The sequence below is a fragment of the Falco punctatus genome (genome assembly GCF_963210335.1).
Source record: "Falco punctatus genome assembly, chromosome: 6".
NCBI classification, from domain to species: Eukaryota; Metazoa; Chordata; class Aves; order Falconiformes; family Falconidae; genus Falco; species Falco punctatus.
The window spans coordinates 34,951,624-34,970,969 of NC_137585.1; the positions used below are offsets into that span (position 1 = coordinate 34,951,624).

At 47.3% G+C, this 19,346-nt stretch overlaps 2 protein-coding genes across 4 annotated transcripts; one reads left to right on the top strand and one right to left on the bottom strand.

Moving 5' to 3' along the window:
• Positions 1-446: 446 nt before the first annotated feature.
• On the bottom strand, positions 447-9,169 carry ANKRD54 (ankyrin repeat domain 54; the record flags this gene model as incomplete). Of its 2 annotated transcripts, none has more annotated exons than XM_080390911.1 (8): positions 447-2,399; positions 3,079-3,186; positions 4,045-4,169; positions 4,294-4,341; positions 4,744-4,815; positions 5,354-5,452; positions 8,032-8,079; positions 8,476-9,169. In XM_080390911.1, 8 exons carry the CDS (start codon positions 9,167-9,169, stop codon positions 2,325-2,327), a joined length of 1,269 nt encoding a protein of 422 aa, XP_080247037.1. In that variant the 3' UTR covers positions 447-2,324. The 2 variants fall into 2 exon arrangements, with proteins under 2 accessions (XP_080247037.1, XP_080247036.1); XM_080390910.1 differs by having other exon boundaries at positions 5,354-5,554.
• Positions 9,065-18,958, top strand: EIF3L (eukaryotic translation initiation factor 3 subunit L). Of its 2 annotated transcripts, XM_080390908.1 has the most exons (13): positions 9,065-9,200; positions 9,295-9,343; positions 9,474-9,684; positions 10,288-10,367; positions 10,662-10,723; positions 12,051-12,120; positions 12,807-12,880; positions 13,856-14,027; positions 14,287-14,441; positions 15,226-15,396; positions 16,411-16,908; positions 17,898-17,978; positions 18,714-18,958. In XM_080390908.1, the coding sequence occupies exons 1-13, from the start codon at positions 9,168-9,170 to the stop codon at positions 18,750-18,752; spliced, it is 1,695 nt and encodes a 564-aa protein (XP_080247034.1). In that variant the 5' UTR covers positions 9,065-9,167; the 3' UTR covers positions 18,753-18,958. The 2 variants fall into 2 exon arrangements, with proteins under 2 accessions (XP_080247034.1, XP_080247035.1); XM_080390909.1 differs by lacking the exons at positions 9,065-9,200; positions 9,295-9,343; positions 10,288-10,367 and having other exon boundaries at positions 9,476-9,684.
• The last annotated feature ends 388 nt before the right edge of the window (positions 18,959-19,346 follow it).

Genomic DNA, 19,346 nt, shown 5'->3' on the forward strand with positions numbered 1-19,346 from the left:
CCCAGGACAACAGCACAGCCATTTTATCTGGCATGGGGCAAGGCTCAAGTTCAGCTGCCTTCTCCCCACCAGCTCCACACTTTTGCAGAAGCACAGGCTGGACAAGGCTGCTTTTCCTCTTTGCAGAACATCCCATCTTCCAGCTTAAAGCAATCCGACTGAGATTCTCTTTCCTCTATTTGTATGGTTTTACAGCAACTAACTAGGTTTAAAGCTTGCATTTCTTGGCTGTGACACTCAAGATCAGAAGGTGAGTCAGCAACCACGTACTTTGATCTGCAAACAGACTGGTGTTTGAATTCAAACAATTTTGTGTTGTCACTTCTGATTTCAGCAGCAAGTAGAAGAGTAGCAGTTACCAAATCCAGTGCTGTCAGTTTGGCCTGGAACATAGGTAAAGAAAGAGGAATGAGCCACTCTGAAAAAGAGCGAACTTGGCTGAGGAGTCCAAAAAGGCCGACAGGATTTTATTGAAGTTCAAAATACAAAAAGGTCAGATTGTCTCCCACCCCCTCAGTATCCTTCCCATTCAGCATATCCTAACAAAATATCAGTATTCACAGTGACAGCTCCAGCCAAACCACAAGGCCGTTAGTCCCAGTCATGGCCTCCAGCACCCCACAGATGAACCTATCTAAAAGTCACGCATATTTCTGGTATCTCAGCTTTGAACATGGAAGTCCACTTAGCCTCTTCCTGGACAAGATGCCAGACATTAGGGAAACATGCTGACCTGAAAGTCTCTGAAGAAAGCTCCAGACTGTGGCTGTTGCATGGTTAGGCTGAATCCTAAGAATGAACACTTCCAAACCAGCGATGCCCGAGCTGTGGGATGGGTACAGCTACCAGCACACTGTATCTTTTAGGTGTGGCACACAGGTGGGAACTCTGCTACTGAGCATGTTCTTGTCACCCTGCTGCTTTGGCACCCTACTGACAAGACTTCATGAATTCCCACTCCAAGAACAAAGCTGTCTACATCCTCATGTCTAACCACAGTGGGGCAGAAGCAAGAGAGCAGCAAGAGCAATTCCCTGCATTCTTCATAGCTGCATCACTTTAGGCTTCCAGCAGGGCTCATAACTCATTCCTCACACCACACTGAAGGTCCTGGAGCAGCACATCTCTATGACAAGCAAGGAACAGTATGGATCAGCTGTGGGTTTGGTGCTGCTGAGGAAGCCCTAAATCCACCTCCATCCCAGCCCAGTGATACAGCTGAATACACAACACCTCCTGCTGCAACTGGACCTCTTGCCTGAGACCGCTAGTAACAGGAATCACAAAACTCAGTTACGGTGGTTTTTTGTTTCTTTTTTCTTCTTTTTTTTTTTTCAAGATGCAGATGTCTGCCTAAAACTGCACTAGGATTAAGTCACATCCCAAACCTTATTCTTGCATCAGGGCAGCTCTGATGTGCTAGGTGTCTACCTGGGTATTTTTTGCAAGTGTTTCACTATAGTATTTAAGCACTGACTTGTAGCAGCTTGGAACAGGCTGCCCAGGCAGGTGGTGGGATCACCATCCCTGGAAGCATTTAAAAAACATGTAGATGCGCTGCTTAGGGACATGGTTTAGTAGTGAACTTGGCAGTACTGGGTTAACAGTTGGACTTGATCTTAAAGGTCTTTTCCAACCTAAATGATTATGTGATTCTATTCAAAAACCAGGGCCAGTGAAAGCTGTTTAGTCTAGCAATGAAAAACTTTGTATTGCATTTATAACCAGATAGATCCTCTGCCCTGGTTAGGATTAAGCCTTGGTGCCTGTTTCTCAAGGTAGTATGTTTGCCTGGCTACTAGCATGCAGAATTCAGTGTGTGTTCTTCTCACAGCAGAAAGCCTTCTGTTGTCCGAGGCATCCACTTTCTCCCTCATGCAATTGAGTACTGTGGAGGTGGCAAAAGGTGCCTGTTCCAAGCATTTCTGTGATGGTGCCCAGCTGGTGTCAGGGCTGGTGACAGCACATGGCATCAGCCACCACCTACATCAAACTGAGGTGCTTAGGAGAAGGCAAAATATCTCTGGAAGGGGTATCCTATTCAGCGCCAGCCCATCTGATATAAAGAGGAGCAGCTCTTTTTTTCCAAAAGTCGCAGCTGCAGCACTGTCTGTTGTCTCTGTTGTCCAAAGCGTGCTGCCACCCCACGAGGCAGCTGCAGCAGCACCAACAGGAAAAATCTAAGCACCACTGGAGAGTGGATCTGGCAGGAATGGCTGCTGGCAGCAATATTTATTCAGCGTTCTGGGAAGCAAGCTTCAGCTTCCTCTTTTTCTCTCTCTAAGTCTTCTCCTGCTGCATCAGGAAGATGATTTGGAAGCCCATTACCTCTTCTCCATCTTCTGCATCTGCAGGCTGAGAGATGTGAAGCTGGCCAGGAGGTCTGTAACCTCGTCCACCTGCCAGAAGAATATAGCTGGCCGTTAAGCAGGGCAATACAGTTGCGCAGTCACCCACCACCACAGAAGAAACCCCTGTGTAGCAGGAACCAACCTTGCACCAGGACTGCCAGTAAGGCCCACACTAAGCTTATACTAGGGCAGAATCCCTTTGGTCCCACAGTCATGTAGAAGGGCTCCAGTCCTCAGGATCAAACAAATATTAATTAAGGTAGTGGGAGCTTCTCCTCATTACTCAGGAGGTTGATGCTTGATCTCCACCTCACACCATTTAGTCAGTCCTTGAAAATACAGGTATGCTGCTGCATTACCCAGAGCTCAGAAATGGTATTAGGGCTGTTTCCTCTAAGCCTATTTCTAAGGGCCAATCTTTTGTAGAAAAAAACCAAACAGGCCCAGCAATCCTGTGTAGTTGTGCTGAACCTGGCCTTAAAATGCCTCGGCCAATCTGACCTGCAGCTTCTCTGCTGAGCTGCTAGGCACAGTGATGCTTTCTGCATTTTGAATTCCAACCTAAAGAAGTACCACAAGTCATCACGTAACTTGCCCATGTTACCCAATATGAGCAAGAATGCTTCCAAAACTGTCTTCATTGTCACCTTGCTCATGCAGTTGTATTCTCCTAAACACAGAAGTCACAACACAAGTAGGTGAGTCACAGTAGCTCAGCGCTGCCTACCTGTTCCTTTGTGCTAGTCCTCTGTAACCTGGAGCAGAGGTCATCCAGCTGTTCCTTTTGCTCATGCCTCCCTAGACGCTCTAGGTATTCCCGCAACATCTGGATAATCTGAAACCAGCAGGAATAAGAGGCAAACATCAGATAGCCACACCAGACTGGGATGTTTTTACAGGAAAAATTAAATTGCCAAGCACAGCCTTGACACTGCAGTACATGGCAGAGTACATGACCCATACAGAAGAACACATGCAAAGCAACTGGAGAGCACTAATGGCAGCATCAGAGCCCAGTGAGACACCAGAGGTGTTTATCAGCCACTGATGGACTGTCGTGATCCCTGTGCCTGGTTTAAGAACAGGGAAGAGAGACAGGCCCACTGAAGAAGCATAAAGTCTAGCCCTGAAAGCACCAAACTTTTCTTTGTGGCTGGCTAGCTAGCTTCCCTTGCTGTAAGGAGCAGGGATTTCCCAATCCAGCAAGATCCACTTGTGCACTGGGGATGAAAATCCTTGTGGCTCCTATATGGCTCCCAAAGAGAGGCCCACACCTTGTGCATTTGTGATGTAGCCCCCTGACCGCTTTCCTATTCCCTGTTCCCACATATTGAAGCAGGGCAGGCTGTGCAGGAATGCAGAGTCCCTGCATGTGTAGCCATAGCTACAGCCTCATGCCGTGGTCCCTCTCCTGCCATAAGCCATCTGTCTTACAGGGTGGTTAAAGAAAAGAGTGCTCCATACAGCCTGAGAACTATGACATTCAATGCAGCCTTGGCCTACCAGAGCCAAGAGACGTCCTGCAAAAATTCAGAGTAGCAGCTGGGAAAAAGGAAGGTCTCTGAAAACAGAAGGAAAGAGTCAAACTCTCCTCACAGCAGCTAAAAGCTTACAGACAGGTATTTAAATAAAGGGTGCAGGAGACAGCCAGGGGCTGCACCACTTTACCAGAACACAGGACTGTTTCTTTTACCTGTTTCACTTCAAGGCGTACAGCCTCCAGGCTGTGGGAGAGTCCTTCCTGCAGGATGTTTAGCTTTGATTTAGCAAGGTGCAGTGGAGTTCTGCCAGCTCGATCCAAGGCATCAACTCTGGCCCCTGCAAGATGCATGAGCAAGGACAGAAAGTGAGGTCTGTCTTCAAGACTTAGTGTCCCTGGGGAGTATAAACAGGGGCAGGGCAGGAAAGGGACGGGCTGTAATTGTTATAGAGGAAATGTTACCTCCGCGCAGCAGCGTGGTGATGACAGGAACGTGGTTCGTGCAGGCAGCTGGGGAGGGAAAACACAGGACACACAACTCAGAGGTACTAGCAAACAACAAAGGAGTTTCTGCTCAGTCGTGGAGCTTGCTGCTTCCCAAAAGGCTCTTTGCCACAGGAAAGACAAACAGCTGACTTGCTAAGGGTAACCTTCCACTCAAGCCTGAGTACTCTCTCTGGAACAGGTCCTGCATTCCTTGGGGCTGGCAGATGGAGGGAAACTGATTTTCTCAAACTGATCGTTAAACCTTTGTGAGGAGTGAAACTAACGAAGTGCAGAGTTCCACCTACGTCCTAAAGCTGGGGACGCATGCCGTTATGCTCAGGAAAGAGGAAGGTGGAGAGGAAAGGAACAGCAAGGCGGTGCTCACCTCACATCTCAGCATGCAAAGCTCCTCTGTGTGGCACTTACCCAAGTGTAAGGGGGTGTTTCCCAGCCCATCTCTCTGGTTTGGGTCAGCCCCATGGTCCAGAAGCAGTTGCACTGGAAGCAAGAAAAGAGAGTTACAGCAGTCCCTTCCCTTTGCCCCACAGGTTAGGCCCACATGGGCCACAGGTCCATGCAGTAGCCACCAGGATGCCTTATGGATGCTACTGTTCAGCTCATCATCTTCCTCCCAGAGACAGAGGGTTGGCACAACAACGCAGAAGGACCCAGCACAAAGCCAGACAGTGCCACTGTCCCTAGTCTCCTAAAGGGAAGAACTGGGACTAAGGACACCCTTCCTTCTGCATCAGTACACCCCTAAAGCTGGGAGTTCCTGCTCCCCCTTCAGCAGGGGGACATGGCAAGCCCTGGAGCCAGAGTTTAGCTGGCAACTTTGCCACAAAACACACAGAAAACAATCTCTGTATTTCTGATAGGCCAAAGCAATCTCTGTCACACACTGAATCAAATTAAAAAGCATCCTTTGAAATCTCTGCCACAGAGAGGCTGCTTTTAAATTAATTTTTAATTCATTTTATTTAACTACATTTTAATTAAATTTTAATTTTTAACAGAACTTCCCCTCCCCACTCACCAATGTGATCATTGCCATTGCAGGAGGCAAAGTGCAGGGCTGTCCGGCCTTTGTCGTCTGCAGCACAGGGGTCAGTTCCATCCTCTAAGAGTTGCTGCACTGACAGTGCCAAGGAGAAGAAAGCAGGTAAGCTGAAGGGGCACGCGATCAGAAAGGGGAAATGCCATCCGTTCTTCTGTAGGTAGGTGCACACTCTGCCAGCTGCAAAGTCAACTGGACCTGAACCAGCTCCGGCCAACACCCTGGCTCAGCAGAACCAGCCTAAGCAGCGTACCCTCCACCCTCTCTTACAGCCTCTCACCAACTTCCATGTATTGCTATAAAAGATAAGCCAACAACTGTAATGGCTAAGGCTAAGGATCCACCTAGCCAAATTTTCAAGCTCCAAGGACAATCAGCAGCAAACACCTACAGAGGAGCACAAAAAAGATAGCAAGGACATGGGGCTAACTCACAGCCTTTAGTCAGCTGTATCTCAGGCACTTCTCAAGCTAGAATTAGCGTCCTGTGCTTACTATCTCTCCATGGGCTCTCTCTGTAGATTTGCATGGTCATTTTCTACATGTGTAAACTTTTCACATCAACATGGACCTGTGTGGCAAAAAGTTTCACAGTATAACCACATGCAGTGAAAAAAGCCACCTCCCCACACCTGTTTTGACTATGTCCCTTCCTACATTCATCTGAAACTCTTAAGTTTTTGCCATACTGACGGTGGCTACTGTTTGGGAAGCAGGCAGGTGAGCAGTGCAAATAGACCCTTAGGAGATGAGGTACTGAAGTGAGATAGTGAGCGGCCCAAGTAGCCATACCATCACCTACGCATTCCCTCATCATCCACTCATTCCTCCTGCTTCTTCAGTGCCACCACTGGCACTTCTTGTAACCTGAAGTACCTCCTTTTCTCAGGTATCAAGGAAAAACCTGCTCACACAGAAAGACAAACTAGTATGACTCTCCAGTATTGGGTATAACAAAGTCAGAGACCAGTAAAGGCTGAAAATATTAGGGTCATAAAAGCAGCATCTACAGCAACATGTGTAAGAATAACTTTAAGGGTTATTACTCCTGTTGTTTTGAGATTATCCTGATGTAGTCATCAGTCTGTAAAATAAAGCTCTCATTCCTTTAGCTGTTAAAAATACTGACAGATTTGCTGTATTTTGAGTTCTTTAACAGCACATCCTGTAACAGTCAAATCTGACCAGTACTGGAGACAAGAAACTAGGTAGCTTAGATCACTGAAAGTCACCATTCATCTCAGCTTTCAGAGTCATATTTCAATTTCTTCCTATACACCTACTGCTTTAAGTGTGGTATAGAAGTGAAAGGACACCTGAAGAGATGGGAGTGGCATTAATGTGCGATGTTTGATACTCCAGAAGAAAGACAGGGAGACTGACAGTGTCACCTGTGAGAGCTGTTAACAGGGAACACTTTACCTAGTCCTGCCCTGAAGCCAGTAGGAAATGACATAACCTCTCCCACCCAATGCCAAGTAACAGCAGGTAACAGCAACATTTTACTTGTCGATGAAGAACAAATTTGTCATCAAACAAGTCTTCCTCAAGTTGCAGAGTATACAAAACACAGCAGGGTTGAAAACAGGGGAACCTGTGTATCAAAAACAGGTGTAAAACTCTAAGATGGATTGAAACCAAGACTTTCATAAAGCCCGATTCTTTCATTCTTCCTCTTGACTTGGTGACTGAAGCCAAGCCTTTCTGTGCTGACAGAGCTCACAGATTAACTTTATCCATCAGTTCATGAAACAACATATTGTGGAGCCACAGGGTGAAGCACGCTAGACAAACCCCCGTTCTGATATATGGCAAGTTTCTACAAGTCAAACCAATTTCCAATTATGTTCACAGAATGGCCTGATAAACAGTTAGGCCAACACAGCTGAGGGGACAGTATAGTTAGTCTAAGCAGGTGTCGTGGTTTCAGCTGGGTTAATTTTCTTCTTAGTAGCTGGTGCAGTGATGCGTTCTGGATTTGGTGTGAGAACAACGTTGACAGGACACTCTTTTTGACTCCCCTCCCCATCCCTCTGGGCGAGGGGGAGGTGAGTGAGTGGCTGCGTGGTGCTTGGTTGCCAGCCAGGGTTAAACCACGACAAAAGGACAACAATAAGGGGCAAATAATATACACCAGTATCGCTGCTGGACACTACATATCAAACCCCACCTAATCTACGGTATAGAGAAGTAAAAGGAGTCACAGGCAGGCCACAAGTCTTCTCTGAAGTCACTGTGAGAGGCAGAGTTCAGCACTGGGCTTGGTTCTGATCTGCTGGGTCACACTGTCTCATTGTACACGGTATGGCTTAGATAAACATAACTTTTCCACCTTGCCAAAACACTACTCTTTTGCTGCTTACAATCACACAAAAGTTACATACCAAAAAAGCTGGAACAGTGCAGTGCTGATTAGGTTGAGGCAGCTGGAAAACTAACACTATGAACCAGATGCAGTGAAAAACTGAATACTGTAACCAGCCTCACTCTGCACAGAGAGCAAAACAAGGCTTCAGAAAAGCAGTTCTAGATTTGCAGCATCTAAAGCACCATGTCCACGAACTATCTGCACCCTCCTCCTCCTCTCCTAAAACAAAAGTCCTCGACAAAACTGCCCTTCCAGGAAGAGGTCTCAAGCAGGATTGGGAGAAGTCCTACCTGTGTCCAAGTCGTTGCTATTGGCAGCTTCACGCAGCCTTTTCAGAGCTATGGAGAAAAGAAAGCAGTTACTAGAAAGCACAGAGAAAAAAGGAGCATTTCCCCGCTGAAACACCCCATCCCAGTGCTCGAGCTCTGGTCAGGGCTCAAACCGCGCTGGTGCTGGCTCAGGAGATCAAGAGCCCAGGTAAGAGGCACTCTTCTTGTCATCTCCTGGGGCCAGCCACGGGCCCTCCCACTCCGGACGGCCACCCCACCCGACAGGAGCAAGGCGCCTTCCCAAGCCGCCCACCGGGCAGATCCGACCTCCTTCCAGAGCCCCACCACAGGAAAGCCGAAGCTTTAGCGCCTCCCCGAATCAGAAGCTCTGCACCCAGCTGAGGCCTGGACGGAGCCGGCGGCAGCGAAGGGCGGTCCCAGGAAGGGGCGCTGCTCCCCGCTCACCGTGGCTCTCCTTGCCCGTAGGCCCCAGCCGGCGGTGGAGGCGGGCGGCCCTGCGCAGGCGTCGGGCCGGGATCTTGCCTGCGGGCTCCTCCCGCTGCCACAGGACGTGCAGGTAACCGAGGGGGGCACCCGCCGCCGGCCCCAGCGACAGCCCGGCCCCCAACGCAGGCTCCGGCTCCGGCCCCGGCTCCGTGTCGGTCGCTGCTGCGGCCCCGCTGCCTCCCTCCATCCCTGCACGGGCCGGGCCGGGATGCAGGGGCAGAGAGGAGGGGAGGGTCGTCTCGGTAACAACGGGGCGGGCCGTGTCCTCTCGACCAATCAAGAGTGCTCCATTCCGCTGTGTGTGTGTGTGCAGCCAATGGGGAGGTAGAGGCGTCTTCCTTCTACCCGAAGGAAGGCGAGTAGAGAAGCGAGGTGGGAGGTGGAGGAGGTGCCCGGGAAGGTTTGACGGGCAGGCATAGTATCCAATCAGAGGGAGGGACGGGGCAGAGGCCGCACCAGGCTCCTGGCAGCTCAGCAGGCTGAAGACAAGCAGCTGTTTCAACCAGTGGAAGAGCGCAGCCCCGCTCCGACACCGCCCTTCCGGCCGGGGGCCCGAGCCCCGCCCCTGGTGCCAGCCCCTTTTCCTGCCCGCTCCGCGCCGGCTCCGCGTTGCCGCCCGGAGCCGTTTCGTTGCGCGCTGCGCCGCCGCCATGGCCTACCCGGGGGAGGACTACGACAACGAGGTGTGGGGCGAGGGGCCCGGGGCGGGTGGGAACGGGACCCGGGCGATCGTGTCCGGGCTGGTGGTGGTGACTGGCAGTCTCCCTCTCTCTACAGGCCGCCTACGACCCCTACGCCTACTCCAACGACTATGATATGCACACGGGTGAGTGTGGGCCTCGGCCGCGCCGGCGCGGTGGCCCCTCGGGTGCGTCGGGCCCGCTGGCGCTTGGCCGGGTCTGTAGGCCCGGGCTGGGCTGTGCGGCAGGCGCCTCACTGTTCGTCTTTCCCTTCAGGAGACCCGAAGCAAGACCTGGCCTACGAGCGCCAGTACGAGCAGCAGACCTACCAGGTGATCCCCGAAGTGATCAAAAACTTCATTCAGTATTTTCACAAGACCGTGTCGGATCTCATTGACCAGAAGGTGTATGAGCTCCAGGCCAGCCGTGTTTCCAGTGATGTCATTGACCAAAAGGTGTACGAGATCCAGGACATCTATGAAAACAGGTACAAAGCCGTCCTTCCTGCAAGGGGGAATAGCTGTTTAAACTGATGAAAGTGCACTAAATGGAAAAGCTGACTACCTGTGTTTTTCCAGACTTTGTCTGTCTTTAAAATACAGCATGAGGTTTGGTTTGGTTACTGGGGGAAACCCCCAGATATTTCCAGACCATTAGGCTAACGTAAGTATAGGTGAGTTGTGACCTGTCTGAAGGAAAATATCGGTCCTGTGCCTAACAGGCATGGAAGCAGTAAAAAGTGACCCAGTAGTGGTAGTTAGGCAGTTTGCAGAAAGCTGTGAGTTGTAATTGTTGTGCCTGTTCCTTACAGATACTCCTGCTTCTGCTTGTGACTGTGTCACTTTGCTGTGAAGGGAATGTAGAAGTAACATACACAGCTGTTCCATATTTCAGGAATAATTTGAAGACTTTAACTGCATAGTTTGCAATTCCCATTCTTTGTTTCAACTCTGGACTTACTAAAAGAGGATGATGGTGGTGGTGGTCTACTTTTATCAAGCCCAAGGCCTCTCTATATTGTGATCTCTTAACTCCAGCACTGTCATACTACTGTGAAATCGTTTCTAATACCACGTGTTGTATCTTTCAGCTGGACAAAGCTGACAGAAAGGTTTTTTAAGAATACCCCATGGCCAGAGGCTGAGGCCATTGCCCCTCAAGTTGGAAACGGTAAGTCTTTTACTTTCTTTTTGTTTGTCAGGGAGAGGAGGAACTAAATCACTTTTGATACACGAGTGAGCAGGTGCACAGCGTTGCTGCTGCCTGAGTCAGTTGGTTTTGTTCACTCTGACAACTCCTTCAGCAGATGTCTGGCAAGTTAAATTTGAACAAAGTATCCTTTTGTGCCTCCCTTTATTGCTGGGTGATAACCAGGTGGCAGGAGGAGCACAACTTGTGTGTCCAAGAGATCCAGTTGCTTAGGCCTTGTGGTTTGCTAATGTCCAGTTCCGTCATCTTTTCCAGATGCTGTTTTCCTTATCCTCTACAAGGAGCTGTATTACAGGCACATCTACGCCAAAGTCAGCGTGAGTGTCCTTTGTCTTTCTGTTGGTTGCATGCTGGCTTCTCCATGCCATAAAACTTGCCAAATCTTACTGCTGCCATAGTACCAGTGGTTCCATATTTTTTGCAAGACAGGATTGGATGGGTTTATGAACTGTGAGTTGCTTTTAGGGAAGTTTAAAATTCTTGCCTTGTGTTAGCTTAGTAAGGATTCACTGACTGCTGAAAAGCAAGAAAGACTTGACTGTCTTTCTGAGGCTTATTAGCTGTCTCCTCAAGCTTGGTTGTAATGAGTGTGCAGGCTTCCCTGGCAGCTTATATGAATCATAAGAACCCGGTCTGAGTTTTCAGGAGGCTATTTTGTAAAAGTTTGTTACTGACATCAAATGTAGTGATTAGTGAGTTAGGGAAGGAGATGTTGGGACATAACTGAATTTTCTTTTTGATAGAGCTATGTTGGTAATTGCAAGTTGGGTTTGTGTGTTTCTTTGTGGCTCTTTGTTCTTCAGATTAGCAGGTGGGTGAGAGGAGGTGTCACAAGAGGAAGGTGTGTTACTTGTGCTTAAAAAAATCAATATGGAGTCAGAGTGCCTTGCAAAGAGGGAAACACAGGCACCATAAAGGATACAGGAGAAGGAAATGGACAGAATAATGCTCTATAAAACAAAACAAACACCACTTTTTTTTTTTTCTTAAGCTAATTTGAAGTCATTGAGGAAATCACAGTAGTTCTTGGTTCTTTAAGAAAAGAGCTGAACAGACTTATGGCATAAATAAGTAATAACTGCAGTTTTGGTGTAGGTGGAGGAATGGGCACTTTAAAAGGACTTTAACAGGAGAGACTGCTTTCTCAAGCTGTGCTGTTAGTGGTGCTTGGAGTGTCTCCAGGTGAAACAAGGAAGATGATTCTAGGAAGAGGGCGATTCCTTTCAAATGCTCTTTCAAAGCATTTGGAAATACTGTTCAGAAGCAGAATTGTTGATTTATTAAGGCCTCACATGAGGGGAGAAGGAAGGAGAGCTGTTGAAGATAATAGGAAGCTCTTAAGTCTGGACAGCGGAGCTGGACAAGGAAGGTTAACGCATCATGTTCACAGAAGGTTTGAATGCTTGGTCATCCTGGGAGAAGGACCTGTACATGAAATCAGCCCTATTTTATGGGACAATAGTGATACAATTTCGTGTTTTCTGGGTGGTGCTGATGGGTATCCTGATTGAATACTGGCTCTTAACATTTCTGAAATAGACCCTCTGCTGCTGTGACTATTGACTGTCCTTCATACACTGTAGCCTGTAAACTCACTCCTGCTGTGCTTGAAACTAAATCGACTGTGCTGACTTCTCATTGCAGGGCGGGCCCACACTGGAGCAGAGATTTGAATCCTATTACAACTACTGCAATCTCTTCAACTACATCCTCAGTGAGTTGCTGCAATTCATTTCTGTTTGTGACTTTTGGAGAGGGCAGAACTGGAGAAAGGGTCAGAACAACAGCAACATGTTAGTTTATAGATCATATAGGGAGTAGTAGTCTACAAACTTTATGTATGTTCACGTTTGTTGAATGAAGAGCACTTTACATCCGTGCATTTAAAACCACAAAAAATGCAGATAGTTTCCAATGCTTTCTGAAATACTGTAGAGAATAAAACCTATTTAGCTTTCTGCCTTGCTGAGAACTGCTTCACCAATCTTTATTAAAAAGCAAAATGAAGCTGTAAGCTAGAGAAAACTTGCAGTGTTTCACAGCTGTTTACTGTTGTTGACTCCCCTTGGGACAAATGGGTTTGTGACTCCTTGCCAGACTTCTTGCAGAGAATAGATTGATTAGGATAAACCCCTACAGTCTATGCAGCTTCTGAGAATCACTGCTGCTGAGCAGTCACATGCTAGAGATTAACCCCATATGCACATGTGGTGTTTTAAAGTGAAGGCAGTTGAAGTAGCAAAGGTATGTATCACTGCCCTACTGGAAGCTTCATTCACCTGCTGCTCCATCCATTTCGGGGAAATTCTTGTGTTCCTTAATTTGTGTATTCCTCCAGTTCTGCCACTGTTCTTGCTCAAGGTATTAAGCTTCTTATCTGTTACTTATGCTCTTTTGCAGATGCTGATGGTCCTGCTCCTCTGGAACTGCCCAACCAGTGGCTCTGGGATATCATTGATGAATTCATATACCAGGTCTTATATGACTATCAGGCTGGGCCATTTTGGGCTTGCCTTGCCTCTATTAGTGCTGTAAATTCTCCGTATCCTCCCTCTCTGTGATTTTTCATAGCTAGGATACCACAAAGTGAAAAAAACTTTGGTGTGCACTGTTATTCCTGAGTCACCAGGTAGATGAAGTAGTTGTACAGATTTTTAAGTTATGGGGACTATTTAGGGAGTACTGGACTTCTATTGATATTTCTGTTGCAGTTGCTGCTTATGAGATTTTTTTTTTTTAACTCACCTTCATTTCTGCCTGATTTGTGCAAAGCAGCCTTGACTGAAGTCTGCTATAATTACATAGACCTTGTGAAGATACTTGCTCAAACTAGTTGTATTGTGTTTTATGGTTTTACTTTAGTTTTGTATTTCTTAGTCAGTAGGGCCTTTATGCTTGCACTGAAGAGTGCTGACCTGATTTGAAATAATCTGTGGTCTAAGGTCTTGACGTTAGAAATACTTTTCCCCTTATTGTTCTGAGTGCAGCAATACAATTCTCGAATGCTATTGGCTTTTTTCTATAGATTCCTTTCTCTGTGACTTTTTTTATTATAGAGCTGACTGGAATTCCTCAAATGCAGTCTTGTCAAGCTTGAGGGTGAAAAAGGATGTGTGCATATGTAGAAAGATGTGTGTGTATTAAGACACATCTTATGACTTGGTCATTCTCTTTGCTACCTGTTCGGACAGCAAATTTGTGTTTAGTTGCCTGTTCTCATTGTCTAAGAGATCATTCTCTGCTTCGTTCTGTCTTCTGGCCTTTTCCCTCGGCACTGTATCATTTTTCCCCTAGGTGCTTTAAAGGTGGTATAATTTGCTGTTTTGATTGCCAGGTGTTCTCAGATGAAACTTTTTTTTCATGCAACTTGTAGCTTATTGTAATAAATTTATGTGATCAACTTGTACCAAACTAGCTTCTCATCATTGAATCTCTGCTTTTTTCTGTAGTTCCAGTCTTTCAGTCAGTACCGTTGCAAGACAGCCAAGAAGTCGGAAGAGGAAATTGATTTCCTTCGTTCCAACCCCAAGATCTGGAACGTCCACAGTGTCCTTAATGTGCTGCACTCTCTGGTGGACAAATCCAACATCAACCGACAGCTGGAGGTCTATACAAGTGGAGGTGAGCTAGCTGGGTGACGCCAAGCCAGACTGGTGTCTGTGCTGACTTGCTTTGATTTGACCAAGCTCAGTTAGCTTTGTTTGGGAGCTGGATCAAACAATCAGTGAATGTACTGACTGGGAGCAGGTTCTGTTGGCCTTGTGTGAGGAGTGCTGGTGATTACACTTGAGGTTTTGCTCCCTTTGCTTGTAAACATAGAGGTGTTGAAAAGGGAGCTCGCTTCCTTGGAGAAAAGCGGCATGGTTCCTTTTTTCCATAGGTGACCCTGAAAGTGTGGCTGGTGAGTATGGTCGTCACTCTCTCTACAAGATGCTGGGCTATTTCAGCCTGGTTGGGCTACTGCGTCTGCACTCTCTGCTGGGGGATTACTACCAAGCGATCAAGGTTCTGGAGAACATTGAGCTCAACAAGAAGGTAATACATGTTTTAAAACCTCTGTTGCAGTTTTCCAAATGTCTCTGTTCAAACATGCTGGTGAAAGATTAGCATAATTTAATCTTCCAGCTGAAGAGCTGCTTGTAGCTGTTGTAGTTTTCAGGAGTTTGTAGTTGAACACAGCTGGAGCTTTGGCATTAAATCAAGCCATATGATAATGCTTGACAATGTTGCAGCACAAATGCCTTGTTTTTTAGGAAGTTTGTGTTGTGCGAGGCAGTGTTGTTACAGGGAGTCTTAGTTGAATGGTAAACAGTAGCACAGTGGTAGCTAGCTGAACACATTGTCCCCATCTTGATCAGTGGTTTATTCTTGTATTTTTGACTCTTATTCTTACTGTGCCCACTCCCACCTTGCATGTTTTTGCCCTAGAACTGGGTGCTGCTTGGGTAAGTGGCTAACAAAACTCCAGCTGCAACACGGGCTTGGCCCAGGGCTTGGCACAAATCTATGTATCTGCTGTCTGGCCAGGGCGTGGAGCAAAATAGGGGGAAAGGGAACTGAGCAAAGCAATATTAGGTCCAGTGCAAGAATCCTCTGCTTGCAGGAAGCTGAAGCTGGAAAATGTAGGAAACGAGATGATCTAATGAACAGCAAGGAAGCTGCTGCAGGGATGGGTGGGAGATGAGGTATCCTGAATTAACCCTCTCCTTGCTATATTTGGGATGGGACTGAAAGCAGAGGTGGCTGAATTCTGGGTAGCAAGCTATTTGGATCAAAGGTGGTTATCTCCCCTCTAACATAGTGTGTTGATCCTTCTCAGAGCATGTATTCCCGAGTGCCTGAGTGCCAGGTGACCACCTATTACTACGTGGGCTTTGCATACCTTATGATGCGGCGTTATCAGGATGCCATCCGTGTCTTTGCCAACATCCTCCTCTACATCCAGAGGACCAAGAGCATGTTTCAGAGGACAACCTATAAGTATGAGATGGTAAGAGATAGAATAGGTCTAGACTTCCCAAAAGAAAAAGCAGCTGTCGTCTTTCCTGCCTTTCCTCTATCACCTGATAACCTACATCTAATAGTCCAGCCTCGTGTTCCTGGACTATGCTGCTGGTGGTCGTGACTGGGGATCTTTTGAACCCCTTTGACATGCGTGGCAATATTTTCTCTTAGCTGTGTTACTAGTTCCTTTGGTTGTTCACTATATGGTTGCCCCTGCTCCAGCTGGCAGCCTCTAAGCAGTGTTGTTAATGAATATCAGCTCCTAATGATATTGTTGTTGATGTTTCTTCAGACTCAGTCCTGTTCCTAGTCCAATCCTGCATTTCATGTTACTGCCATTGTCAGATATATTTCCATTATCAGATAATCATTTACGGACTGTTTTAATTCAATATGATTGAAACAAAGCTGCTTTCTCTTTTCATGTAAGCTGTCTCTGGTGCCTGTTTTACACCCTGCTGCTGCTGTCTCCTTTTTATCCTTATGATTCGTTTCTAACTCTCTGTGTAGCCAAATTCTGCCATTCTTAATTCCATGATACTTCAAAAATTTGGCATGTCTGTTTCATCCACACAGCTGTCTGTTTCATCCCATATTCGGATAAATCTTCCTTCTCAGTCTTTTCTTCACTGGCTTCCCTGATAACTGTCCCTTGCCAGGAGATGGTTCTTAAACTATGTGCCTTCCCTTCTCCCCTGCACATTTTTGCACCAAAGCAGTCAAATCTGCTTCTGGCCATGCAGGTTCTGTATGGCTCTGGACACATTTGCTGGATACTTTCTCCTTGTCCAGCCCTCTTTCATGGATGAGAGCCTTGATATGGCGTTCATCTACCTGCTTTGCCCAGCAGCACTGCTGCTTTGTTGTGTCCCTCTTGAGCATTAGGACTATTAATGCTCTGAGTAAGGGTCTGTCTTTGAAAAACGCAGCTTCCAGCTCCCTCTGGCACCATAAAGCTAGAGCATATTGACAAACTAACAGGTTCTCCTTTCTGTCTCAGATTAACAAGCAGAATGAGCAGATGCATGCACTCCTGGCCATCGCCCTCACCATGTACCCTATGCGCATAGATGAGAGCATCCACCTGCAGCTGCGAGAGAAATATGGGGATAAGATGCTGCGCATGCAGAAGGGTGATGCACAAGTCTATGAGGAGCTCTTCAGTTATGCTTGCCCCAAGTTCCTCTCCCCTGTGGTACCCAATTATGACAACGTGCACCCCAACTACCACAAGGAGCCCTTCCTGCAGCAGCTCAAAGTCTTTGCTGATGAGGTTCAGCAGCAGGCCCAACTCTCTACCATCCGTAGCTTCCTCAAGCTCTACACTACCATGCCTGTGGCAAAGCTGGCTGGCTTCTTAGACCTCACGGAGCAGGAGTTTCGTATCCAGCTTCTTGTCTTCAAGCACAAGATGAAGAACTTGGTATGGACCAGTGGCATATCTGCCCTGGATGGGGAGTTCCAGTCTGCCTCTGAAGTAGACTTCTATATTGACAAGGTTGGTACCTGCTCCTTCCTGGCTAGGAAATTCCTTCAACCAGGAAATTCTGGAAATGGCAGTACCTGGTTTTGCTCCAGTTTGTGGGAAACATCCCTTCCTTCTTTGTCATGTGAACAGCTTGGCTGCCCACAGTGAAGTCACAGCCCAGCTTAACAGGAGTGTCCCTGGCTGCACAGCAATGGGATGTCACAGGCAGCTTTGGCAGTTGTTGTACCCAGAAAACAAAGGTCCTAAATGCCTTCTTCCCCAGGACAGAGGAAACTGTCATTATTCTTGGGAGGTGACAGCTGGATGACACATAGTGTTGTCAGTGTGTCAGGTGGGCTTATCAGCTTTGTAGGTCTCCCTCACATCTCTCCTTTGCTTGACAAAGCAGGGGTGTTGCTTGGTCATGTTACAGGTCTGTTTTTCACTGGAGCAGCATTTAGCTCTGCTCTAAGAGGAATGTAAACACAATGTATGGTCCTGTTGCCATCCTGCCCTTGGAGCTCTGGGCAGCAGGAAGCATAGCAAGGAGTCTTTTAGGACTTCATCCTCAAAGAAGGTAGCAGTAACCATTAGGCTTCTTGCTAGGAAGGAGAACAGGTTGTCCCTTGTTCTTGGTTCCTTCCTGCAAGGACTTATGCTGTGTCTCAGCCTACCTCTCCTGGTAGATAGCATAACTCTTAGCTGCTGGTAGAGGGAAGCAGAGCATGGATTGGGGTTGGGACTGTCAAAGCTGCTATAAAGAGACACAAAACCGGGAAGAATGTGCAAGAATGTGAACTGAACACAATGTGCATTTGGGACCCAGCCTAGGCAAAGTTATAGGGAAGACAATCTGCAGAGAACTGAGTGGTTGCTGTGGGGCTAGCACAGGTCAGATATGTGTGATGCAGAACCAGGGCTGGAGTGAAGCCCCTTTGATTGCCTGTCATGTTTGGCAGCGCTTGCTGTTTCTCTGCTAGCGCAGTCCTTTTCCTGACCTCATGCTGTTCCCTCCGCAGGACATGATCCATATTGCAGACACAAAGGTTGCTCGACGCTATGGGGACTTCTTCATCCGCCAGATCCACAAGTTTGAGGAGGTGAGGCCTGGGCAGGAGATCTGTGTAGCTCTGTAGGAAAAGTGGGGCAAGCACTGGGCTGTGCAAGCCCTGATGGAGCTATGCTTGTGTGACAGCTATGTGGCGCCTTGCTGGGATGAGCCTCAGCTCTGCCAGGCACTGGGCCAAGGCAGGTGGTTTAAGCAGTAACTGCTGGCCTTTGGAGAATGGTATAGTTTTGTGTGAGAAGTGCTTATTTGAGCCACAGTGGAAAAGGAGAGTTCTGCTGTCCAAGGACACTGACTCCATTGTCCCTAGACAATAGTAACTCAACCAAAATGGTATCTCTACCCTCATAACTACAGCTCTAGAAAGTGGCATCAAAGATTTCTGGAGCACAGATGACTTCAGCATTGTGCTCAGCCAGGAGGTGACATTGTGTCGCTGCTCCCCTCTCCTGACAGAGGCTGCTGTGCACTGGAAACTTAGGCAGCAAAATCCTGAGATGTAGGGATTTGAGCAATACAGGGTTGCAGTACCATTGCTACAAGTTTGTACCCTTTCTTCTCCCCAGATCTTCCTCTGCTGTCTTGGAGAGGAAGAGGGAGTTTTACTAGTTCCCCTTCTACTTCCCACACTGCCTGTGCTTGCACAAGAGCTCTTTTTCTCTTTGAGTTAGAGAGGAAGGAGTAGAGACATTGGATAAAGGCTTCTGAGGGGAACAGTAGTGTATGTCAATCATTGTATTTTTATGACCTTTGCTTTCTCTAATTCCAGTTGAATCGAACCCTGAAGAAGATGGGCCAGAGACCCTAAGAATTCTGTGGATGCAGCAATCAGCCTGAAAAGAGAAGTGGGTGGGAGAGATTATTCTCTCCGTGGTAAGGGAGGGGAGCTCAGGGTTCTGGCATTTTTGGAATCTCCTGTGATGCTGAAGGTTTTTTGTACTTAAATAAGCAGACCAGTTTGGCTCAAACTGTCCTATGAAGGATAAGACATCTAATAAATCCGTGAAATTGGAATTTTCCTGGTGAGCATTCAGTATCCGATGTACTCATTTTTCCTCTGTGGAAGAATATAATTGCATTTGGAGACCTGGGCAGCTGCTCTTGTTTGTGCTCTCTTTGGTCCACGCTGTTGCAGGTAACAGTTGGGGAGCAGATCTCCCAACATGTTTACAAAGCATGGAAACATGCTTTGTAAAGGCACTGTGCATAGCGAACAGGGAAGGCTGCAGAACTGATTAGTAGGGAGAAAATGAGCTGTTCCACAGTGTATCTATAGGATATGGAAAGAGAAACAAGCTAGCATTGTTCATTTTAGCTCTTACCCCACACATTGAATAAACCTGAGTTGTAGTTGCTTTCGTAGAAGGTTGCATTTTTGCCTTCCCACATCTCTTTGGGCTTT

Excerpts from the sequence above, each read along its gene's own strand:
- EIF3L (XM_080390908.1), top strand. The coding sequence starts at position 9,168 with ATGGCCTACCCGGGGGAGGACTACGACAACGAG. Across the intron at positions 10,724-12,050 it reads ACATCTACGCCAAAGTCAGC|GGCGGGCCCACACTGGAGCA; the intron begins GTGAGTGTCCTT and ends TTCTCATTGCAG. Across the intron at positions 17,979-18,713 it reads AGATCCACAAGTTTGAGGAG|TTGAATCGAACCCTGAAGAA; the intron begins GTGAGGCCTGGG and ends CTCTAATTCCAG.